We start from the raw sequence: 26,230 nt of genomic DNA on the forward strand, positions 1-26,230 counted from the left end.
TACTTTTGCTCACCATCAACTAAGGTCTTTCCTATGTGCCTCTGTGTACATACACTCTGCTAGTCAGATAAGTAGCACCTTGGAATGTGCTAAGAGTTGGCCAAACTGAAGAAATCTATAGTCCTTCTGGATTTTTAAAGCTTTGACGACAGCTACAGTGCAGATTTTCCTAGTCCTCTGTTTTAGAGGTTAAAAAAAAGTCCTAACATGTCTGGCTACATAAAACTTGTTTTCTGTCCCCAGCCAGAGTGGCTGGGGTACCAGCCCTTTTTTCTTAAGTCATACAATAATGAAACTACCTTTTAAGGCACAAGGACAGTATCTACAACTGTCTTTGGATTTGATAGACATTAAGGTCACACAGGCAACAAAATACACAGAAGCTGTTAAATTTATCATACATATTTACTTAATCTATACAGAATTGAGTAGATAAAATCAGATTCACATTAGTGAAAAATCTCTACAAAATGTCTTTGAAAAGCAAAACAAGACTGCCTCTTAAACAATTCGTATCCTCATGAAAGACGTGGGCTGTAAAAATAAAGCAGTGTGTTTAGCACAAACTAGAAGATATCTGCATCATTTTTTCACAGTTATTTCCATCTACAGTCTGAAAGAGGTAGATTTTTCTGCAACACCTGAGAATTGAATTGATAACCAGGTGTAATAAAGGCAGTTGCATACATAACTAAAAAATACTGGTCTCGAGACCAAGAAATGTACTCCTACAAGTCTGAGGATGAAATGGTCCATTATCCAAGACCCAAGTTTTCTCTATTCCTTGGAGTCTCCTGCCACTATAAATAATACACATCAAGACTCCATGATGGTGCAACAAATGCAGTTGAAGCAAATTTGACATTTGATCTTTCCTGGGCCAGCCTTAGTAGCATCTGTGTTCTAGAATGTGGTAGAAATGGAGCGTGCTACAAAGCCACAATGCTGGGCTGGCGAGGTGATTGCCCTAGGAGCGTGTCCTCCTCAGAGGGTCCCATTCGTATTTATTCACAGGGTAATGAGAGGAAAGATTCTGAAAGGATACCAAATGCACCCAGACAGAATCCATGTCCTTTAAACACCATGAGAGCATCTAGCTAAAAATACATAGCAAGCCAAAAGCAGCAGGCCAAGTACTGTTAATCACATCGCTTTATAAAGCCCTTGAAAATATGCAACAGGTCCGAGCTTTACGCTCTTCCACACAGGACAAGCACCACAAAGAAACGTGGCGGCTACACAAATGGCTTAAGACAGTAAGAGCTGTACATCCAGCAGAGCGCTTGTGAAATGGGACCATTAGTACTAATTTTACAGTAGAGTATAGTTCTGATATATACCTCCATTTCCTCTCAGGGAAATGAGTCCAATATTTCATTTAGTAGCCAAAGGTGGTGTTTATAAAAGGCTGTTGGAGAAGGATGTTTGTTTTTGCTTCCGACTCATTTTGACAGTAATTAGATAACAGTGGGTTTCTTTTCCTCCACTGTCTGGCCCTTTGATTAACATGACCAATGGTGGAAGCTTAGACGTAATCCTCCACTCCAGGTGCTGTTGCCGACAATTTTCAATTCTTTCAACCCAGTTTAGACCACGAATGTGACAGGACAAATAAAACTTTAACAAAGAGAAAAACCCTTCTAACTGGACAGAAGAGTTTGTTCAGTCCAGTAAGCAATTCAAGAAGTGTCAGTTTGATGGTTTTGCTCAGTGGAATGTGCTAACATCAGTTCTAGTAGAACCTTTTTATTTCATAAAGTATTTCAATGCAAATTATACCAGGGACAAAGTCAAATCTTGTCAGTGCAGCCTGGTTAATGATGTGTATAAACTCGACCACATTTGACATTGTGAAGAACAAAGGAAAGTTATGAAAGAGCAAATCCAAAAGTGATGTGCTACATTTCCGAAGTCCCCCATTCCAAGTGTAGACACCTTGATAATACTGTTTTTCCATAAAAAAGAATAAAAACTACGAAAAGGGTGAGAAACAGACTGAAAAGCGTAAGTAATAAATAGATCCTGGCTACTTAGCTCTCTGCCACATTTCCTTTAAATTAAAAACGCTGGTTCCAGTCTGTTTTAGACATGAAATAAAATCAGTTTCAGCTAGCATGTTCATAATTAAAATTCCCTTTTAAAAACCCTGGAGAACTGTGCTAGTTGGACTCAGAATAGTTGGGCACCAACTTTCAAGTAGCCAGAAAGTAGTGGAGGGACTTCTGCTTAAGTAAAGCTACACAATGGTTTACCCTCATTGTCTTAAACTGACAAAGGACTGTTAGTGGCAATTCTCCATGGGAAGTGGAGGATGTGCACCCAAAATCCCAACTGAAAAGCAAACCACCAGGCTGCCCACCCTGTAGGCTTTCAGGTGGTCCAACCAGGCGCTTCTAACCTGAAAACGGTGATGGGACTATTTTTTAGTCACATAAACAGTAAGCCTGTTTCTCCAATAATTTGCCTATATATACTACTTTGTTTAAATTATACCTCTATGTACAATATTCTGCCAAAACAGAAGTTCTAGGCTTGCGGACATCTCAATTTGTCAAGTGATATATCAAAAAGCTAATTTGAATCAAATATGCTGTGCTTGTTTCTGACCCAAGCCTTCAGTTTTATTGGCATTTAGATGGACAGGGAGGCCTTGCGTGCTACATACAGTCCATGGGGTTGCAAAGAGTCAGACGCGACTGAGTGACTGAACTGAATCATCTTGATTTTCCTTTTGTTTTTTTTTTGAGTTATATTCTTGGCAGGGGTAGATATTTAAATGAATATTGTTTTCACATCAAGGAACCATTATCAGGGAGTTCACTGGCGGTCCAGTGGTTAGGACACGGTGCCTTCATTGCCGAGAGTACGAGTTCAATCCCTGGTTGGGGAACTAAGATCCCAGAGGCCACAAAGCACAGCCAAAAGAAGAAGGAAAAAAGAAGGAACCATTATCAGAACAAAGTTCCCTTGTAATGGTCAGCCCTGGTGAATGAAATTTTAATTCAGACAAAATTCTGTGCAAGGAGCAAGGGAGAGGGAAAAAGGCAATAAGCACATGCATTCTGATGAAGGGGAATGAGGCAGATGTGCAACATGGCTGAGGAAAATGTTAGAGTAAAACTATTCAAACCTGCCAAGCAGCCTCCTGTACCACTTAAGTCCAGTAGTTCTAAGAAAATACAGATATGGTAGAAAAAGTAAGAAAATTTTCACCACAAAACCAAGTTACTACTAACAGAGGAAGTTATACACAAAATAGAACTCTCAATACAGTGATCATACTTGGTCTCAGTCAACTGACTCGATGCCGGGCCCGGCTCCCAGGGACCCGGCCTCAGGGATAACCCGGGCGGCACTCTGCCAGGTGGCACCGGACTCCTCGGGAGGAGCCGAGGTGGCGCAGGGCTGGGCCTTGGGTGGTGCTGGGCCTCCACCTGCCGCCCTCCCGGACACCTGCTCCTTCAGCACCTCCACCTTCTCGTTGAGCTCGTTCCTCTCTGTCTGCAGAGCCCGGCACAGCTTCTCCAGCCGTTCCAGTTTTATTTGAAAGGCCTTGTACTCTTTATCTCGGACAGTTTTCTATAAAAAGGAGAAAAGGCAGGGTTTATTTAACCTAACTGAATATGAATTACATTACTGGATACAACAAATTAAGTCTTTTGAGCCACTTGTTGGGTCACCTGAACATGTTCAATTTCTTCAAACACTTCCTAACATCCAGCTAGCTGTGTTCTGCACACTTAACTATGGACACCAGTTAACATGCTTCTGATGTGACAAAATGAAAATCCCTCTGTCATGTTTCTTAAAAAGAAGCAAAGTAAAAAAAAAAAACACACCAGTCTACCTTTAATAACATTCTGTATTGATAAATTAATAAGGAAATTCAAGATAGTCACCACCAAAGACTAGCAGATAAAATAAGGGCTTGCTTAAAAACAGAACTCATTTCCATATATATTTCTCTCATTTTACCAGTCCTCAGATGAGAACAAGATTCAGGGTGTGTTATTTAGTGTTTGCAAACCTCAGCTTTGTAAGACTGGCAGAAAGTACTATGCTGCTTTTTTGTAAGGACTTAAGGTAGAGACAGGCACCCGAGTTGGTGGCCTGTGCTCCCACTGAGAAACCTGATCCAGCCAGGTGGGTGCCTGGCGAAAAGGCAGATTCCCTGACCCCCACACCAAGTGAATCAAATTTGCTGGAGCCCAGCAACTCAGGTCTTACAAGCTGGGGATCGTAGCAGGCTGGGTGGTAGGAAACCCAACACCTCACTCAGGGTCCTCCCTACAGCCTAAGTCCTGACGGGACAGACTGCACTCAGCACCACCCGTCTCTGCCCAGCTCTGGCCAGTCCTCAACTGTGACAGCAGTGTGGCAAGGTGGCGTGCTTCCCTAACCTGAACTAATCACACCCTCCTCGCGGGAAGCCACCTCACCTCTTCAGCCATTTGCAGAAGTGCTTTGTTATTGTTTTCCCACTTGGTCCGCCATACGATTGTTTCTTTTTCCAGTTTTTTAATTTTCTTTGTCATCTGTGAATTGACACAATTGCAAATTTAAATTCAAAATGCCGTTTCTTATCTCTACAGCCAACCCCAAACCCTGACCGGTCCTCCCTGCCCACCCCAGAGTACCGCTGGGTGCAGTGTTGGGGGTGGGTAGAGCTCATCTCTCCAACTCCCAGGGTGGTGGTGGCCAAAGCGGGGTTCATACAATGAGAAAAACACATCTCAGCCCCTCATTTTTCAGAGGCAGCGACACCTGGTGGAAGCTGCCCACCAGCACACTCAGCGCTCGCTTGGGCCAAGAGCAACCATCCTCCTTCCCAAGTTGTACCAAAAACATCTGTTCCTGAATTTTCTGTGCATTAACAACTTCATGTGATTCTTGGAAGGAATGAGGTTCCCCCTCCTCCCCAAGATGGAGAGCTCGCCTCCACCCCAACCTCAGAGGCTGCAGCCATCTGGGAACCAGAAGCAGCAGAGGGGACCGGGGACCAGGGAAAAGTCATTAACCAGCTTCCCTAATACGATGATGACCCACCGCTTCAGGTTTTGCTAAAAAATAAAATGGATCCAAAAATCAGAGGAATGTTCTTAACCAACACCGCCAAAGCCCAGTTTTCAGAAATTCAGGACGAGATTTCACTCTGGCGCCAACGAGCTGGCACAAGGACAACCACCCGCCCGCCCCGCCCCCCCCACTGTTGCCATGCCTCTGGCCACAGTCTCTGGGTTCCCCTGATACCTGAAGGGGGTCACCAGAGCCCTTGCCCCCGCCAAGCACTGCCTGAAATACGCCACTTTATGAAGGGCAAGCATTTCTGATATTTGTAAGGAGGAAGGCAGAGAAAGGGCACAGAACTCGCCTCCAGTCACACTGTGGACCTTTAGCCCAGGGCCACGGTCCTGCCACCACCATCTCCCCCTGGTGGTGGCAGGGGGAAGCATCTCCCCCTATGCTTCCACCCCTAAAAGCCCCCGGTGTAAGGATGGACGCATGGGCACAGGTATAGACACTGGGTCTTAGTTTAATATCCAGGATACAGCTCTCCTTATTGTAGGCAGGAAAAAGAACCAGAGCCCAAAAAATCACTCTGGTGGAGGGAGAAAGAATTTAGTGGGAGTATAAAAGAAAAAAAGAAACCTAAAAAGGTAGAAATACCAATGATTATCAACCAACCAAAATACGTAGCTAGCATTCTGAGCTTGGCTTGTCATTAAATACTTTACTCTTCAAGGACACCATGCTTTGTGAAAAGGATTGGAGGAGGGTTGGGGGGTATCACCTGAAGCCAATACAACAGATACAACAAACAAAAAATAAACCACTTTATTGCTAACAACAAATTGTATTTAATAGAGAAGTTAACTTTGGTGGCCTAGAGGGCACTAGCTACATGTGGTACTACTGGGGGCACAGTGACAGGATACGCCGCCACCGGAGGATCGGAAGAGAGGAAGAGAGCACCATAAAAACAGGAACGCACCCAGGCCACGAACATGCTTAAAACGGCTTATTATATAAAGTCCCTTTTAGGCAAATACTCCACTTAAAATAGGAAAATACCTTTTCCATTTCCTGCCGGAAGGTTGTAAACAGTTCATTGCTTTTTGCCATGGTAGTCTGGAATTCTTCAAACTTATCCATATAAAGAGAAAGCTACAGAAAACAAGTATGAATAATTTAGATGTCTAGGTAAATGATTTAAAATCTCAGACTTTCAAAAAGAACATAACATGGTTAAACATTAGTTACCTGTTCTAAGTGACAGAAATAAGAACAGATGCACACCCAATCCTCAATCCCAGACATCAATGGCTGCAGTTCTAAGAACCTACTGAAATGCACTAAAACTTAGGCGGTTATGTTGATCTCACCATCTTTATATTTAAGTGTTTAAAATATACAAATATTAGCTCCATTCCACCAATTATAATAAAAACTGAAGGAGGTGGAATAGCTTTTAAATTTCATATAACAAATCCTTTATGAAATACCTCCTTTCCTTATATTTGAAAAACTGATCCTTGAAAAAAGATCATTCTTTTGGAATACCACCTGCATAGTTCTTAGCTTGATATCAAAGATATCTCTTTTTTAACGCAGGCAAGATAATGAAACAGAAACCAAAGAACTGGTTTGGTTGGGAGAGAAAGAATTCAGTGGGAGTATAGTTAAGAGGAAAAAAGATAAAAGAGGTATAAACATCAATATTTCTTTTAACTCCCACCCTGAAGGAATTTTTATTCTAGCTGGGAAAATAACACCAACTGACAAGGCAAGCAAAATGTGGAACACGAGTCACTTTTTCCTCCCACAGGATAGGAATTCACAGAAGCCAGGGCTGGAGAAGGCACGGGAAGGGTCAGAAAAAAATTGCTGCTTGTGGCTGAAGCCAGAGCTAGGTCTCAAGGGCAGGCTGAATTTTTTCATTTCAGACAAGGAAGGAACCCTAAGAGTCCACCTAATGTAATTGCATTAGTTTAGGATGAGTAAACAGGCCCAGAGGAATAAAGTGCTTTGCTCAAGATCACACAGTACATACAAAGAAAGCAGAAAAGAATAAAAGACCACCAGAGGCCAAGAAGCAGTATCAGCGACGCCTTTCCACCTTCAGCAGTGCTGTGTTCATAGCAGCAGAGAGAAGCCATGACCAGGGAGGGGAGGGGCGATGTGCCGGCACAGAGCGGGGAGGCTGGTAGCAAGACAGAGGCCAGCTCTGCTGGCTGAGGAGATGCAGACCTAAGGCGAAGCTACCAGTGGCATCAGGCCAGAGGAGGTGATGATAAGACAGCCAAAGCGTGCCCGTGGAAGGGTGAGGCCAGGGGCCAGGATGAATAGAAATTTCAGGGCCAAGAGAACAGCACAGAGGATTTCTGCACAGAGCAGCTCATAGAGGGGCGCACGGTGAGAGAGTCTCTGGGCTGCTGGCCTGGGGTCGGGAACAGCGATGAGGCTCAGGCGGGTGGACAGAGCAGTCCTGGCACTTGAGGGAGATTCTTAGAATGGTCTGTTTTTATCAATACGGAACATCTGGGTGGACTGTCCCATCAGAGTTCAGTGCTGCCCCCCTCTGGGTAATCAATATGTGACAACTACCATCTTGGACGTAGGAGCCTAGATTACAAAACGGTGGTCAAAACACACCAATAAGATGAAGAGTTCATCAACAAAGCCTGGAAACGGACATGGCAAACAAGAACAGAGGACAAGATTGACTCTTGGGAAGAACCGCACATGTGGGAGCAGAAAAGGAGGTGGCAGCAAAGGAAACAGTAATGATCAAATAACATGACTCAGGACAATAGCCATCACAGACAAGAGAAGCTGCACTCCTAAGAGTACAACAGAACTTGAGCTGCTGTGAACTCGGTAGAAGGGCCCTCTGGGGCCTTGCGTTAAAGTCCATCTTCTGAAGCCATATATAGACTTTTTATATGTTTTCCACATCGATTCTCTTCTCCGTTTACATGGACAACTGACTTTATAGGGCTAATAAGGGGTTCAAATTTCCTAGAAGCACTGTAGCACAATAATTTATGGTGGAAAGTTCAAAAGACTTCTCCAACTGTCACTTTTGTTAGGCTAGCTTTTCAGGAAATGAGTGTCACCACATAGTAAAACATGCTCAAAGACCAAGAGCACTCAAAAGATGTGTTCAGGGCTTCCATAGTAGTCCAGTGGTCAAGAATCCTGCTAACACAAGGGTCAGGGGATCGATCCCTGCTCCAGGAACATGCCATGGGGCGACTGGGCCCAGGGACCTAGAGCCTGTACTCCACAACAAGAGAATCCGCAGTGAAGAGTAGCCCCTGCTCGCCGCAACTAGAGAAAGCCTGAGTGCAGCAATGCAGACCCAGTGCATCCATAAATAAACAAACAATTTAAAAGAAAAGAAAGATGTGTTCATAAAGATTCAGGCCAGTCTGCGTTTTAGAACAAATCTAGAGTTCATACATTAAAGAAACTTGTTACATGATAAACTTTCAAAATGAGTAATACATTTTTCATCATCTAGCTAACCTTTTCTGAGAAAGGATGAATTATTGCTACAAATACCTAATTTCACCTGTCTGTAAAGACATGGGAATTCCTTCCTGCACCTCTTTTTTGAGTAGGGATGAAGCATCTGTTACCCTTCTTCCACACAAGGCACACACAGAGAAAGACTGCATTAGAACAATCCTAAGGGGTCTGGATTAAAAAGTGGGGAGGCAACAAAGCAAAGCCTAAAAGCCCAGACAGCTTCATGGGTAAATTCTACCAAACGCTGAAAGAACTAATACCAATTCTTACCAAACTCGTCTCAAAAAGTAAAGAGAAGGGAATACTCCCAAACTCATTCTACGAGGTCAGCATTGCCCTGGTACCAAAAGACAGTACAGGCCAGATAAGAAAACTACAAGGATGGTTCAAATAGGCAAATCAATAAATATATCACATTAACAGAATAGAATGAAAGACAAATCATATGATCATCTCAACAGATGCAGGAAATGCATTTGGTAAAACTCAACACCATTCATGATAAAAATGCTCAATAAAAAAAGCTCAATGGGAAATTCCCTGGCAGTCCAGTGGTTAGGCCCCTGTGCTTTCATTGCTGCGGGTACTGATGCAATTCCTGGTCAGGGAACTAAGATTCCACAAGCTGTGTGGTACGGAAAAAGAAAAGAAAAAATTTCAACAAACTAGGTACAAGGAGGGAACATAAGATAATAAAGGTCATATATGACATACCCTTAGCTAACATCATACCCAAGAGTCAGTGAAAGGTTGAAAGCTTTCCCTCTAAAATCAGGAATAAGACAAAGATGCCCACTATCACCACTTCTGTTCAACACAATAGTGAAATTCCTAGCCTGTGCAATTAGACAAAAAATGAACAGCATACAGATCAGAAAGGAAGACGCAAAACTCTTTGCTGATGACATGATCTCATATACAGAAAATCCTGAAGACCCCACCAAAAAACTGGTAGAATAAATTCAGTAAGGTTTCAGAACACAAAATCAATACACAGAAATCAGTTGTGTTTCTATACACTGACAAAACATCTGAAAAAGAAAAAAGAAAAGTCAAGACAAAAATAAGTGGAAAGATACTCTGTGTTCATGGATCAGAAGAGTCAGTATCATTAAAAAATGTCTATACTAGTTAAAGCCCTATCAAGATTCCAATGGCATTTTCCAAAGAAATAGAAAAAATAATCCTAGAATTTGTATGGAACCACAAAAAAGAAAAAAATTGAGAGCCCCAAAATAAACCCTCACAAATACGGTTAATAATATTTGACAAGGGAATCAAGAATACTCAATGGGAAAAGGACAGTATCTTCAATAAAAGGTATTGGGAAAATTGGATAACCATATGCAGAAGAATGAAACTAGGCTGTTATCTCATACCATTCACAAAAATTAACTTGAAATAGGTTAAGAACTTAAAAAGATCTTAAACTGTAAACTCCTAGAAGAAAACACAGGTAAAAAGCTCCTTGACAGCGGTTTTGGCAATGAATTTTTGGATAAGACATCAAAAGCAAGAGCAACAAAAGCAAAAATCAACACGTGGGACTACACTGAACTAAAAAGCTTCTACACAAAAAACAATCCAGAGTGGAAAGGCAACACACAGAATGGGAGACAATATCTGCAAACCATATGTATCTGATAAAGGATTAATATCCAAAATATATAAGACACTCATACAATTCAATAGCAAAATTAATTAAAATTTGTAAAAATCTAATTAAAAAACCAGCAGAGGATTTGAATAGACATTTTCCCAAAGACATACAAATGGCCAACAAGTACATGAAAAGATGTTCAATTGTCACAAGTTATCAGGGAAATACAAATCAAAACCACCTGTCAGATTGGCTAAAACAAAAAAGACAAGAGATAACAAGTGCGGGTGAGAGTGTAGAGAAAAAAGAACTCTTGTGCACCGCTGGTGGATTAAATTGGTGCAGCCACTACAGAAAACAGTAAAAAGGCTCCTCAAAAACTTCAAAACAGAACTATCACGTTATTCAGAAATTCTGCTTCTAGGTATGTATCCAAAAGAAATGAAAATAGGATCTCAGGTATCTGCACTCTGGTGTTCCTAATCTGCGTTATTCACAATTGCCAAGGTATGAAAGAAACCTAAGTGTCCATCAACAGATAAATGTATAAAGAGGATGTGGTATACGGACTTCCCTGGTAGTTTAGTTGAGACTCTGTGCTTCCACTGCAGGGGGCATGGATTGGAACCTTGGCTGAGGAACTAAGATCCTGCATGCCATGTGGCACAGTCAAAAAGAAATTTTTAAAAAATATGTGGTATACATACACAATGGAATATTGTGCAGCCATAAGAAGAAAATCTTACAATGTGTGACCACACAGATGGACTTTGAGGGCATTATGCTAAGTGAAATAAGTGAGACACAGAGAGACAAATACTAGATACTGTATGATCTCACTCACATGTACAATCTTAAAAAGTGAAACACAAAGAAACAGAATAGAACGGTGGTTGTCAGAGGCAGAGGGTGAGGAGAAAGGGGGTCAGTACCAGAGATCTCACACAGCATGGTGGCTACAGTTAGGGCCCTGCAGACAGTGGGGCCAACTGTCCCATCTGCCTGGTTCCTGGGACTCAGGACTTTAAACCAGGAAGGTCCTAGGCAGGTCAGGTGGAGGGGGTCACCCTAAATGAAGAGGAAAACTCCAAGAGGGACGTGTGGTCCACTCTCAGGTCTGCTGGGAACAAGCAAAAGCATCTGAGACGAGATTCAAGGTACATGTCAAACGAACCATAGATTTTTTTTTTTCCCCTTACAAATTCTACCACCCCCGCTGTCAAGTTACCTGCTGTTTTAGTTGTATTTCTTGTTGTTTCATTTGTTCATATTTGTGTCTTGATTCTGTTGCTTCTTTTAATAACTAGAAAACAGAAACATTCTGGCAAAATACTAATAGTAATTAAAAGATGACTACAAGGTCCAATATCCAGATAGTCGGGCTTTTTTAGCAAGAACCATGAGATGTTAGATCATGAAAAAGTTGATATTACTACATCTATGAATCAAATAATCTGTCACATCAATTGCTAAATACCTGTATCTTTGATTTGTTCCACTGTTAACATTCACAAATGTAGGAATACACTTTTATTCCTTAGAGAAAGTACCTATGAGGCCTAATAACAAGTTTATAAAACTCAGGGTTAAATTGTATTTTTTTAGATGAAAACAATTAGAAGTCTAACAGAAAATATGTCTAGCAGAAAATATGGGTGGGAATCTTGACATTATCTGGGTCATTCAGAAAGTCTCCCTGGAACTTCCCTGGCAGTGCAGTGGTTAAGACACTGTTCTTCCACCATGAGGAACACAGGTTTGATCCCTGGTCAGGGAACTAAGATCCCACATGCCACACAGTACGGAAAAAAGAAAAATTAGAAAGCCCTTCTGCTCCACGAGAGGCAAGATGAGGCAGAGTGAGAGGGTAGGGAGCAAAAACAATGAAATCAGAGAACTGGTTTCTGATCACTTTTTTTTTTTTTTCAAGTGGGGGAGACTAATAGAATGGAAGCTTTAATTTATATACTTGAGTTTAAGAAAATTATATCATGAAATTACAATGTAGTAGGCAGCTGTAAAATTCAGTTCCTGAAGTAAAATGTCACACTTAGTCCATTAGTCTTCAAAAGTCTTTAAAAACAACCAGAAATACACGCATCATGTGTGCATGTATGACATTTCTACTCCAACTGGGGAAACGACAACTGTCTCTTCAATTATGCAGAGGATGGCACTGTCAGTTCATGTGAAAGTAGACGCTGTGCAAAAAATACATCTCTCTTAACCCTAGACTTGCACTCAGCATGACACGTTCTCATCATGAGGCCCCACTGGGATCCGAGTCTTCATATTTGGCTCACCTTGGGGCCTAAGGGACTTGAGTGAAAGCTGCATGGGACACTTTTCATTACTGTAACCACTTCTTCTGACTTTATTTTTTGGTTAAGCAGGTAAAGTTGAATTTGCATGTATTAAGTATATATACCCAATGAGATTCCACTGTACTCACAATTATTGACAGACAACATAATCTGAGTACATATTCTGGGAATAATGCTGAGTGATTAGGGTGTAGAGAATTCTGTTAAATTTTTATCAGAAAAGTATACTAGAATAAACAACTTCCCTAGTTTCAAGTTACCTGTTTGGAAACAAAATCTAACAGTATGTATCAATAGGACATCCATGTTTGTAAAACTTGCTATTAAAATGAATTCTCGAATATAATGTGCTAAATACTGGTATAATCCTTAAACTTGGTAGGCATTATCTAAAAAGTGAAATAAATATTCCAAACACAGAAAAGTACAATGAATACAGGTCTTTGTACTAAGTTGGTCTAATTCCTCCAGTGTATCTTCTGTATGTAAAGTTGAATAGAAAGAAAAGGCTAATGCTTTCTAACACACGTGCTCTTTATAATCTAGAACAAAAAAATTAGCACCTAGTGCTACCTGAAATGCAGAATGGCTTTGGTCACAATTTTGGCCATCATTTCTTTTTTTAAGAAATAGCACTTACAAACTCTCGCTCTCTCTGATGTTTCTCATCAGCTTCTTTTATCAGCTGTGTCGTCTGCTGCAGTTTGGCGTCCACAAGTTGTTGCTGCAGTTCCTTATGCTTGAATACTTTATCAATGTGCTATGGGGAAAGGACAATTTCTTCCGTCACTTCATGAGAAGAGGGACAGAATGACAAGGACACATGAGACAAGTTACAAGACCTCACTCGTGAGGCTGCTCTTCCTGCCAGGGCTAACACCAGTGGGAGCCTGTCTGAGAGCTGTGCTGGCAGCAGCCTGTGCTCAACACGCCTCCCTCTGGAGATGGCCCATCGGCGCCTCAGTAGCTGCCCTGTACCTCCTATTTCAGCCCTAAGGTGAAAATGAAGCTCAAACTGTATCCAGAAAAAGATGGCTAAGGAGATCAAACTGTTAAACTCATCCATCATACACATAATTCCTGGATAGTTTTTTCTCCCCATTAAAATTTCCTGATTTCTCAGTTGGAGGCAGAATGCTGTTACAGGAGGAATGGCACCAATCAAATTCTCCCCTCTCTGGGGGGAGCCATACGAACAATGCAAAGTTGTAAATGCCAGTGCAATGGTGGTACTGTGTAAGGTGCTTGGTACCTGCCACTTACCAGATACATTTGGCAAAAGGTCATTATTATTTCCAGGTGAAAGTATTTAGTGGTTATTTATGTATGATAAAGTCATCAGAACATCTCTCTCTGACCAAGGAAAGAACATTCAATAATACTTGAATAAGGCTCACAGTAATGTGATTTAAATATACATAGCTTGCAGATTTTCTATATCATTGTCATATTAAACAACAAAACTAAAAGAATAATTTTAAGAAAAGTGAGAGCTTTATAATCCTATAGAAAGTTTATTCTCTAGGACAAAAAATGTTTCTTAAATAAACACACTAAGAACTTAAAAAAAGAAAAGGAAATCTTTAGATATTTGAGACACATCAACCGTAAAACAGATGGGTTTTATTTGGATCTTGATTCAAATAGCTTGTTTCTCTTTTTTTAAAAAAGGATGGAGACAACCAAAAAAATTTAAATGATGACTAGATTTTAATATTATATAAATAAATTTTTTAGGTGTGAATATAGTATGCTGGAGAAGGCAATGGCACCCCACTCCAGTATTCTTGCCTGGAAAATCCCATGGATGGAGGACCCTGGTAGGCTGCAGTCCATGGGGTCACTAAGAGTCGGACACGACTGAGCGATTTCACTTTAACTTTTCACTTTCATGCATTGGAGAAGGAAATGGCAACCCACTCCAGTGTTCTTGCCTGGAGAATCCCAGGGACGGGGGAGCCTGGTGGGCTGCCATCTATGGAGTCACACAGAGTCGGACACGACTGAAGCGACTTAGCAGCAGCAGCAGCAGTATAGTATGCTAGTCACACCTAAAAACAAATCCCTCATCTTGATGAGGTCCACCCTCAAATATACATGAATGGACTGATACCTTGGATTTGCTTCATAATAACCCAGGAGGAAGTGATGGGAATATAGCTGAAACTATAGTTTCATCTGCTAACATCAGGTGATAACAGTCTCTACTCTTCTTTGTAATTTTCCATAATGATAAGAATAAAAAAGGTAAGCAAAAAGCATCGAAAGTGATAGAAAACCTTTTTAAAAACTAAGTTTTTGAAGGGCCATATGTAAAACTCTAAATTAATAGAATCTAAAATTTGCCTTGAAAATTGGATAAAATAACCCAAAGAGATGCCACAATCTGTTTTTAAAATCAGGTCTTTTAATCTATCTGTGTAAGTGATACAACACACATAAGAGAACAATGTTTTACTAACTTAAAAGGCAGGGTATCTTTCATTTAAAAAACCTAACCCTTTATTCCTACCCATTTGACCTCTAAAAGGGAGGAATTTTAAAAAGCACATGATCATCTATTTGCATTTAATCTAGACACCATACCCAGACTTCCCAACTAGCTTGTACAAGTCTTAGTTTGGAGGCCAGCGACCAAGATAAGCAGCCAGAGATTCTTCCAGTAAATTTTTTACTTCAACTAGGTGTAAAAAGGTTTAGAAACAGGTTCTTTTTTTCCTCCCCCAAATGGTATAAAACCCCCATTAAAAAAAAATTGAAACACAGGTATAATGCAATGGTGCTTAGTCACTTAGTCATGTCCGACTCTTTGTGACCCCATGGACTGTGGCCCGCCAACTCCGCTGTCCATGGGGATTCTCCAGGCAAGAAAACTGGAGTGGGTTGCCATTTCCTTCTCCAGGATGCAATGGTAGTGTAGACCTTATAGATTATTGCAGATGTCTAAAATACAGCATATTTGGGGGCCAGGTATTTACTCATTTTTAGTCTAGATAAGGGGGGTGGGAATCTATGCCCAAGTCATAATCTTCCAGAATCACATGGAAGACAAGTTGTGCTTAATACCGTCTCCAAGAAATTGCTTCACAGACCCAAATCCAGTGACTTCTGGGCCATCCCTAAGAATCCTGCGAGGAAAGGATTCCACTACACATAAATAAAGGTTCTAAAACACCCCAGAATGAGTGCTTCAGTGAATGGTTCTGGTTCATCGTGACAGGGGACAGTCCCCGCTAGCGTCGCCTAAACACCTGGTCGCCCCTACCTCCTCCCGCAGCGCGTACTGCTCAATGAGCTTCTTCAGCTTCTCGCCCAGCTCGATGTTCTCCTGGCGGAGCTTGGCGTTGTGCATGTCATGTTGCTCCAGCTGGGCCTGGATTTCATTCAAAGTGATTTGGAAGTGTGCAGTGGCTTCTTTTCGTCTTTCTTCCTCCTCTCTGGCCTGCTGCATATTTTCTTCCTTATTACCCCAAAAAATTTCTGTTAATGGTACAGACCTAGACATAAGATGCTCACAAAAGACACTGCTGCCATGGGGGTTCACTGCTTGCTGCCCTGGAGTGGTGCTTCTAAACTGGAATTCCTTCCCTTTATTTACGACTGGAAGGCTCTCATTTGAAAGCAACCAGGTTCTCCTAAACAGATAATCAGAGACACAGGCTGCCCCGCTCTAAAGTGCTCTGTGGCCATCTAAAGCGCTCTGTGGCCATCTAAAGCCCACCGTGCTGAGACGAAGGAGCTTCCCCAGGCAGCCAGCTACCTCCACGCAGGCTTCCCAAATACCTGCTCTCACTGGTCTCACAGGGCAGCATCTCCAATCAGCCTGAAGAGGGAAATCCCTTCTTGCACCTTATTTTCGGGGTTATCCCTTCTACTCCCTAGACAGCAAGGGGCAAAAGGAACATGTATCTTAAAAGCTTAGTCCCAACTCTTGCTCAGATACAAGTGCTAAGAGACCTTTATGTGTCTACAGCATTATCAGTCCAATCAAAGTGAATTTGCTGCTATGGGGAAAATACTACCTAGTTTCATGAACAATGAAATCCAAGGATTCAAAAACAAAGAAAAACTAACGGCTTCCCCATCAGGTGAAGGTCCATTTCCTGAGGGTTCCTATTCCTGTGTTCTAGGACCTTGGGTGTCTGGCGTGCTGGGGGAGTCTGATGAGCGATCCCGCTCAGTCACATGAGGACAGGCCCACCTGCATCCCTGCCCCTTTCTCTTCTTCCCTTATTGGTACCAACTACCTTTTGGGTACCCACTGCCTCATCTTTTAATCAAGCAAGGAATAAGTGTTCTTCTACTTGTCAATGGGGAGCTGGAATGGGCAAGGGCAGCTGGCAATGCAGCCAATGAACAGCCCTTGAGGAGCTCAATGGGGCCTTTCCCTTCCCTCAAGTCTGCTCCTACTCATTTCGGTCCACATTTCACACATGCTAAAAAATGACTTCAGTGCTCAGCCAGAAACTGAAAATTTGAGCTTTCTAAGCCATGGCTCTTAGCAGGAAAGCTGTGGTCTAAACATCAACCTCATCTATATTCTCCATGAGCAAGTACGAGGTGTGGTAAGAAGCATCAGGCCAAGCAAAATAGAATGGCAGCTGTCTCCAAGGAGACACAAGGATTAAGTTCAAATAGATACACGGTGACTATAAATTCAGCTAAGTCAGTCTCTCCTGAAAAACAGAAAAAGGAACCAACTCACCTTTAACGTCTTATTGTGACGCTGAAGTTCCCTGCAAAGAGACTCGAGCTTGCTTCTTGCCAAGATAGCCTTGCTGTGTTCACTCTGCAAATGAACTTTCTCTTTCATGATCTGGGCTTGCTTCTTCTGCAGAATCTTCATTTGCTTCTGAACGTTCCTGCTCTCCTCCAGCTAAAATTAACAAGCACTTTACATTTAGGAAATACAGTGAAAACCTTTGAGTGATGGCTGGAAGAATTACAGTAAGAACCATGGAATACATTTCCCAAAACCCACAGTATTGTAGTGTAATATTTTATTTAAATTGTTTCGTGCTATGCTATGGTAAGAAAGTAAGCAAATGATTTAGCGTAGGAGAAAAACAATCTTCAGTCCTTCACTTATTTATTAAAAACAAAAAATGATGTTTTGGACAGCTTTTCAGGAATCAACACCATAATGTTTTACTTTCTTGAAAAACACACTCAAGCTACTTTATTAAACTGATCCTCCAAATTAAGAACTTAATAAGCAGCAATCAGTGTTCCTTGCTAGTGGGAGGGGAATCACTTTCCTCCCACTTGTAGGTTTGGAGCAAATGTGTCTGTTTCAAGGTTAAACCAACACTAACAGATAAGATGGCAGCTTTACTGACCTATCACTGAAGAAGGAAAGGATGCTGAGTCACTATTTCAAGAGCAAGAGCGACACCTTGTGGCCTCTCAAAACACCACGCATCCTTGCAAGCGAGATGCTTACAGCTATTAAAGACACCTTTATGGAAATTCCCGACAGAAAATAATTTTTTGTAAAATACCCTCATAATCTTACTCAGGAGATGGGGGGCGGCAGGATCTGCACACACTATCAATAACTCCACTGAGAACTGGAACTCCCCTTGGCCTCCCCCATTCAAGGTAACCACAATCCTGAATCCTGGGGTCCCTTCCTTTGCTGTTCCTGGTATTTTATGTCATCCGTGCGGTGTCCTAAAAGAACTTGTTTTTAGTTTTTTTGACTTTATTTGCTACTGCAACCAAGAAACCCCATTTTAAAATTTTCTTTAAATGAATTCAAGCTTAAATGGCCACATGTGGCTAGTGGCTACTGTTTCGGACAGCACAGCTACAGATTACACTGCCAGGACTCATCTCGCTCCTTTGCGTGTAGCTACAGAGCAGGGACCAGCAAACAAACTCTGTAAGTGGCCACAAAGGAAATATTTTAGGCTTTGCCTGTTTTGCTGTCGTTGTCTTTTAAACAGCATTTAACCCATTCTTAGCTTGTGGGCAGTACAAAAACAAGCCTTGCAGGCTTTGGCCCACAGGTTGCATAATATTTCACTTAAAAAAAAAAATACAGCACACAACACACTTTGTTGACCCAGTCTCTTGTCAGTAGGCATTTGGGTGGTTTCCAGGTGCCATTACAACTTGCACGTTCTCACACGTGTGCTTCCTGGTGTAATACACGCCACGCAAGAATTTCTTCTGGGTACGAACCTAGAACTAGGGTTTTGGGGAAATGATTTCTAAATGTTCTGTTGCACATGACAAGGACACAGCTTTCCCGAGCAGCAGGCACATTTACTCCCCCACCAGCAACTTATAAGAGATCAAATAGATGTACTTCTTCTCTAAAACATCAATCACCTTTCTTCATTTATGCCACTTATAATGGACACAAAGTAGCATCTCGCTGTGGCTTCGATTTGCATTTCTCTGAGTATTCATAAGGTCAAATATCCCTCATATATTTATGTACCTTTATGTTAAGATATCTTCACATCTTGATGTTTTTCCACTTCTATGAAATACCTCTTACACGTGTCTGGCCCAGTTTTCCACTGGGCTGATTGTCTGTATCATATTCATTTGTAGATTTTCCCTAGCTATTCCTGACATAGAATCTTCTGTTGGTTATTATTTGTTGAAAATATGTTCTCCCCAGTTTGTGATGTGTCTTCTCCCTCTCTTTTAAAGTGTCTTCTGATGAAGAGAAAGTCTTAATTTCAATAGAGCCAATTTCTGAGATGTTGTCTCCAGTAGTGCTTTTTGTGTCATAAAAAATGCTCCTCTTAATCCAAGTTTGGTAAAATATTTGTCTGCTAATGTATTTAAATAAACCTAAACAATATCTAAAATTTTAGGTTCTTAATCCATTTGGAATTCATCACTGCATATGGTGTTTAAGGATCTAATTTCATTTTTTTTCCACATAAGGATATCCAGTTTTTAAGCTCCATTAATTTCTGAAGGATGGTATAATTCTCCTTAAATGCAACTATAGTTTATATAAGATGCTCTTCAAAATCCCCAAGGGGTGTTTTTTCCCATGGAACTAATAAGCTTCTAAGAATCTAAAATTTTATAGAAAGTTAAGTGTCAAGAATATCCAAGACACTTCTGATGAAAAGAAGATATACCTACCCAACCAGGTAATCAAGATTTATTATTATGCTATAATAATGTACACAACTAAGGAACGGGAAAGAACAGCACCATTATGTACTTAAGGACCATGTTACAGGACCCACACTTGGCCAGTGAAATGTGGCGATTTCATAAACCCATGTTATCCGGTGAACGTGGCAGCCACAAGCGCCAGTGATGTCAGATGAAGCTGTGACAAAAACGACAGAGGACTGTGACGGCAAAATGGAAGTTTCTGGAATAATCCTTGGGAAGAAGGCTACTCCCTCGATGGTCTCACTGCTGTATAATCTATATGCTCTACCTTCTTTTAAAAAATGAGTTTTGTATCAAGAAACAAAGCTTGATAACATTTTTTGAAAACAGCACACATTTCCTCCTTCATATGTTCGGCACAAATCTAAATCAAAGAGAGGTTGCTCACTGAGCAACATCCCAAATGTACGTACGTGTCACATCCCAAAATGAATGTAGCCATTACTGGTGCTTTTAAAAAAGTAACCATGCCACGCCACCACCACACACACACACAAAACAAATGCCACGAAGAAAACAACTTAGACCCTTGCTACTTAGCAGTGCTATCCAAGAAGCTGAAAGCACCATCATCAACCTCACGTGGGAGCCTGTTAAAATGCAGACTCTCAGGCTCCAGAGAATAACAATGTGCTTTTGAACAACCAAAGTCCCAACATCTGTGTGAGCCTCGGAAGGACTGCTGAGACCACCATCTGCCCCTTCTGCTAATCCACGTGTGGCTGTCTGCTGTTGTCCCAACACTGGGTCAAGCAGCTGATCTGCTACGCTGCTTTTTTCTCTTTTCCCTTTTTTGTCTTCTTTTTCCACCACTTCTCACACAATTCTCTTCATGTGGATAAAACCAACAGGACTGTCTTCCACAACCAATGTTCCTGAAACCAGCAATCTGACCTCCTTGTGTTTTCTGTACTCTTCACACCTGTGAATGTTCTGGGCTCTTTTTATTGATGCGTGGGGCTTCCCACTGCTCCAAACAGAAAGTGCCAGACTGCTGAATGCCAGCTAAGTGGAGGCATACAGACTCATTTGTAAATAAATACACCTGTAATTCTTTGAGCAATAATTCATTTTCAAAGCTGGTCACTGACACAAAGTAGTGTTTACAACATGGAATAACTGCCTTAACAACAGATGAAAATGTATAAAAATTGTCTGTGATAATTCACCTAAGTATTTCACAAAAGATAGTAATTTAGCATATTAGAACCACTCATTCTAAAAGTTTCCCACAGCTCTTACTTCAAAGGGCTTTATGGCTTTCCTATTCCTCAACTTAAAAAGGACAGCAGAGTTTCCATATTGAGAGTGCTTTCCTAATTTTACAAAGGGAATTAATGTGACTTAAAATAACATAGGGGCAGAACAAATGAGGTTAATTTCTTTGAAAGATGGAAAAAGGAATGCCTGGCACATAGTGGATGCTACATAAATATTTCCGAGACACAGTATTGTTTTAGTAGACTCTCACCTAACTCACAATTATTTCAATCCCAATGGTTAAGAGCCTTTATCTCTAGAATTCCCTTGGAAAAAGTTAAATACAGGAACCACTACCCTCCAATGACTGGCATTTAAAATATCACAACACAGGAATGGAAAGGTAGACTTAGAAATACTCTAAGATTGAGTTTCAAAAAAAAAAATCTATGCTGTATCTATAGCATTATAATGCTCTATAAATGTGTTATCTTATAAAATGAAGTCATAGAAGCAAAAAAAGAAAAGCCACAAGAAATCAGATTCTCTTCAATTATGGAGTAAAATACAATTTTACATTTAAAGCTATGTCAAAATCATTTTAAAAAGCTTATCAAGCACATACACATTTTGCTATATTTTATATGGGCCTCACCCCTTTGATTCAATACTCACAAGATCAGCATATTTCTTACAGAGAGCTGCCAGCTTCTCTTCTGGAGTTGAAAGAGTGTTTAGGGCTTGCATCAATAATAAGACTTCTTTTCCTGGTGATTAAAAAAATAAGAAAGAAGTCCCAGAAGAATGTGATCAAATCTAACCTGTTAATTCTAAGCAGCACTTCCTATGTTCTGACATCCAGAGTAAAATAATTTATGCCCATAGCTAGAAATAAGAGATTTACTAGCTAAATTAAGAAAGCTATTTTTAAAATCTGGATCAGCAGGCACCCCTTCCTCCCCATCTCTACCCCAAATTTCTCCACTCAATAACACTGTGAGCTATCTGTGAAAAGAACGTGCTGAAGGCTTAAAAATTCCCTTAATTACTGATATCCAAGTTAAGACAAAGGGCAAGTTACAAAGGGCAAAATATTTTTAAAAGCTTCCTCCTGACCAAGTACGAATACAGAAGGAAGTTCAAAGGGAATTTTGGCTGGTACTCTCTGCCTATCTAAGACGCTCATAATCACTGGTGACACAGATCTTTTCCTTTGAGCAATTTAAATAACTTCTCATGACTTAGCAAGCATGTTCCATGTGTTAACCAAATTTAGTATTAAAAAAAAAAAAAAAAAAGGATGTCAAGATGGCACTTCCCTTGGGAAAAAGAGCTGAACACAGTATTATTTTAAGGACTCTGGCAGGGAGAAGCAGGTGGCTGAGATAGGAGGGAACAAATGGTGTTTTAAAATAAGTGATACATTTTATTTCTTCAGCTGGGTAGTAGGTACCATTTTTATTTTTTTAAATGTTCACTCTTTCTGAAGGGTATTTCATTAAAAATACGTATGTGGGGGACTTGCCTGGTGGTCCAGTGGTTAAGACTCCATGCTTCTACTGTAGGGGGTAGGGGTTCAATCCCTGGTTGGGGAACTAAGGCCATGTAGTGTGGTGAAAAAATATATTATGTATATTGAACATGACTTTGGTATATACGGTGTACAGATTGCTATGATGAAAACAAGCAGGCTAACTTCAAAACAGAATGCTTTCCTGTCCACAGAAAATTTGAGTAATAAATCCTTTCTCACTTGGCCCAAGATCAGTAAGAATTTTTAAAGAAATGACTAAATATGATCATTGAATACAATTAGAAATAATAAGGTAACCTGCAATTTTTATGAAAATTCAGTTTTTTTCTGAGATACAATTGACAGACCATAAAATTCACCCTTTTAAAGTGAACAATTGAGGATTATCACAAAGTTGTACAACTATCACCACTGTCTAACTTTAGAACATGCTCATCACCACAAAAAGAAATCCCATGCCAATGAGCAGTCACTCCCCAGGCTCCCTCCTCCAGGCCCCTGTTAGCTACTACTCTACTTTCTGTTTCTGTGGATTTGCCAATTCTAGATATTTCATATTAAGTGCAACTGTGTAATTTTTGGCCATTTGTGTCTGTTTGCTTTCGCTTATTATCTTCAAGGTTCACCCACCTGCATATCAGGATACATTCCTTTCTATGGCTGAGCACTCAAGCACTCCAAAATACGATTTTGTGTGCACACGTTTTCAACCCTCTTGGAAATATAACCAGAGGTAGAACTGCTGTGTCATATGGTAACATGATATGTAACTTTCTAAGACTCCTTCTGCTTTTACACATTTAACTGGGGTGGCTGATTTTGAAGAAATTTGTCTTGTTTGCAAGGAATTAAGATTTTTTTCATATTTCTACAAATTTTTAAGTTCTCCAAGTTAACAAAAAATGGATTTAATAAGGAAGATCATTCCAACTCAACATATAGAAAACCAAACAAATAAAACACTGTTATCTCAGGTAGAACAAGTATGAAAAACTTAGGAACAACCAGTAACCTTAAAATAAAAGGGAAAATCAGATTTCCTAATGAGATTTACCATACCACAATCTTAGTCCTAAATCTCAAACACAACAGGAAAAAGAAAACATATTCTTGAAAACCCAGTCTTCACCCACTTCCTGAACTATACATCTCTAAAGTTTTGTGACTAGGTTTGAAATAAAATGATCAAATAAATCTATAGTTTTCACAGTAAATTTTGGTCAGACTACATTAAAGATGCAAACAAGGCAAGTCAAATACTACTTCTGGGTGGGAACTCTCTGGTGGTCCAGTGGTTATGACTCTCCACTTGCACTGCTAAGGGCATAAGTTCAACCCCTGGTGGGGGAACTAACATCCTACAAGCAAGGCAGCATGACCCCCCTGACCTCTCCACCCAAAAATACTACTTCTGTCAAGTTGTCCCCCAGATTTCCTCCACGAAAGCCCATTCCTGACTACCCAGAGAGAAGTAATTCCTCCTCTGCTACCTTGGCCCCCATATGCCACTGCAGCAACAGGCCACCTGCCTCGCTGAGAATGACCAAAGTGTTAGCTGAGCAGCATCACTCTCGACACTGCCGTGTTTATCCATCAGTGCCTGTGCTGCTGGAAACACAGGTCAAAGGAGCAACATGTGAAGCGTGCAAGCCCCAAGCAGAGGCGATGAGGCCATTACCTAAGGCTTTGTCTTTGCTCCTGCTGCACTCTGAATCCTGCTGGCCATCAGGGGGATCTGTTCGAGCCTCTCGCCCGGGAATTTCCTCCCGTGACTCCCGTGTGCAGTACGCCGGGCTCACCAAACTCCTGCCCTTTGTTATAAAGTCACTGCGTGCATCCTCTTCCAAGGAATGCTTGTTACTTGTACTACCACAGTGTGAGTCTTGATGTTGAAGAATATCATTGGACTGAGAGTTATGCAGCATGTCCGCTTTCACCCCAAGCCCGCACATTCCAGCTTCTTCCATTGTGCCAATCACAAACTAGAGGGAAGGGAGAGGAGAAAAAAAGATGGGAGAGGGGGAGTAAATTAAATGTAATCAGTGTTTACAATCAATTACACACCACAGGTTGACAGCTTTTTTCTTTCTTAGTCATTTGTAAAATTGATGTAAATATGGTAGTTTCTAAGCTTCTATGCTGCTACTGCTAAGTCACTTCAGTTGTGTCCGACTCTGTGCGACCCCAGAGACGGCAGCCCACCAGGCTCCCCGGTCCCTGGGATTCTCCAGGCAAGAACACTGGAGTGGGTTGCCATTTCCTTCTCTAATACATGAAAGTGGAAAGTGAAAGTGAAGTCGCTCAGTCGGGTCTGACTCTTAGCGACCCCATGGACTGCAGCCCACCAGGCTCCTCTGCCCATGGGATTTTCCGGGCAAGAGTAATGGAGTGGGGTGCCATTGCCTTCTCCCAAGCTTCTATGAGAGGTGACCTAACTGTAAAGAGTAAGAAAATTCAAGTTAAGATGGCCAAAAAGCACATGAAAAGATGCTCAACAACACTAACTGATTAGAGTAACATCAAAACCACAATGAGGTACCACTTCACATCAGTCAGAATGGCCATCATCAAAAAATCTGCAAACAATACATGCTGGAGAAAGTGAAAGTGAAAGTCGCTTAGTCGTGTCTGACTCTTAGCGACCCTACGGACTATACAGTTCCTGAAATTCTCCAGGCCAGAATACTGGAGTGGGTAGCCTTTCACTTCTGCAGGGGATCTTCCCAACCCAGGGATCAAACCCAGGTCTCCCGCATTGCAAGTGGGTTCTTTACCAGCTGAGCCACCAGGGAAGCCCACACACGCTAGAGAGGGTGTAGAGAAGAGGGAGTCCTCCTACACTGTTGGTGGGAATGCAAACTGGCACAGCCACTATGGAGAACAGCATGGAGGTTCCTTAAGAAACTAAAACAGAGCTACCATATGATCTAACAATCCCACTGCTGGGACTATATCCAGAGAAAACCATAATTTGAAAAGATACATGCACCACGATGTTCGATGCAGCACTATTTAAATAGCCAAGACACGGAAGCACCTAAAAGTCCGTCAACAGCGGAATGGGTAAAGAAGACGTTGTATGTATATATACACTGGAATATTAACCATAAAAAAAAAGAATGAAATATGCCAACTGCAGCAACATGGATGGACCTAGAGAATGTCATACTGAGTGAAGTCAGTCAGACACGGAAAGACAAATATAACATGTTATCGCTTATATGTGGGATTTAAAAAATGGGTACCAGTGAACTTATTCACAAAACAGAAGTAGAGTCACAGATGTTGAAAACAAACTTATGGTTACGAGGAGGAAAAGGGAGAGGAAGATAAACTGGGAGTTTGGGATTGACATATACATGCTACTAAATATAAAATAGATAAAAAAGGACCCACTGTATAGCACAGAGAACTCTAACTCTATTCAATACTCTGTAATGACCTATATGAAAAAGAATCGAAGATAAAGAGTGGAGATATATGTATATATATAAATATATATAAAACTGATTCACTTTGCTGTACACCTGAAACTAACATAATATTGTAAATCAACTACACTCCAATAAAAATAAAAGTAAAATAAAATTAAAGTTAAAACAAATCATACAACTGAGTGGTATCAAAGGAAACAAGAAATGCCATTTAGTTGTACATCTAAACTTATTTCACACACACAAAATAAACTTACTTCCTTATAAAAATTCACCACTTAAAATAATCAGTACCTTAAAAGACATGAAATTATCCCAAGTTAATGAGTGTTCTTTTCTCAGGTCTTAGCCTCTAGGACACATACAGTAGAGACGGCTCACTGACTGTCCAGCAGTAACCCAGGCGCCTCCAAAATCCTGCACAGCCAGGACTGCTGGTCGAGCGCTCAGAATG

The 26,230-nt window shown here is 41.0% G+C and overlaps 1 protein-coding gene across 2 annotated transcripts in view; it reads right to left on the reverse strand.

Annotated features, from left to right (window-relative positions):
- Window positions 1-386: 386 nt before the first annotated feature.
- The window catches only part of TXLNG (taxilin gamma), a 43,995-nt gene continuing 18,151 nt past the window's right edge, over window positions 387-26,230 (reverse strand). Inside the window, exons 2-11 of one of the 2 annotated variants that reach the window (XM_070783869.1) lie at window positions 24,021-24,324; window positions 21,484-21,575; window positions 17,162-17,332; window positions 15,722-15,916; window positions 13,097-13,216; window positions 11,361-11,435; window positions 6,073-6,165; window positions 4,440-4,535; window positions 3,283-3,579; window positions 387-3,169 (exon numbers count right to left, since the gene is read on the reverse strand). In XM_070783869.1, coding sequence (XP_070639970.1) covers window positions 3,289-3,579; window positions 4,440-4,535; window positions 6,073-6,165; window positions 11,361-11,435; window positions 13,097-13,216; window positions 15,722-15,916; window positions 17,162-17,332; window positions 21,484-21,575; window positions 24,021-24,324 — 1,437 coding nt within the window. In that variant the 3' untranslated portion in view covers window positions 387-3,169; window positions 3,283-3,288. Of the gene's footprint in view, window positions 3,580-4,439; window positions 4,536-6,072; window positions 6,166-11,360; window positions 11,436-13,096; window positions 13,217-15,721; window positions 15,917-17,161; window positions 17,333-21,483; window positions 21,576-24,020; window positions 24,325-26,230 lie in introns of both variants that reach the window. The other variant, XM_070783868.1, reaches the window with a different exon arrangement.

Source organism: Bos indicus, chromosome X (genome assembly GCF_029378745.1).
Source record: "Bos indicus isolate NIAB-ARS_2022 breed Sahiwal x Tharparkar chromosome X, NIAB-ARS_B.indTharparkar_mat_pri_1.0, whole genome shotgun sequence".
NCBI classification, from domain to species: domain Eukaryota; kingdom Metazoa; phylum Chordata; class Mammalia; order Artiodactyla; family Bovidae; genus Bos; species Bos indicus.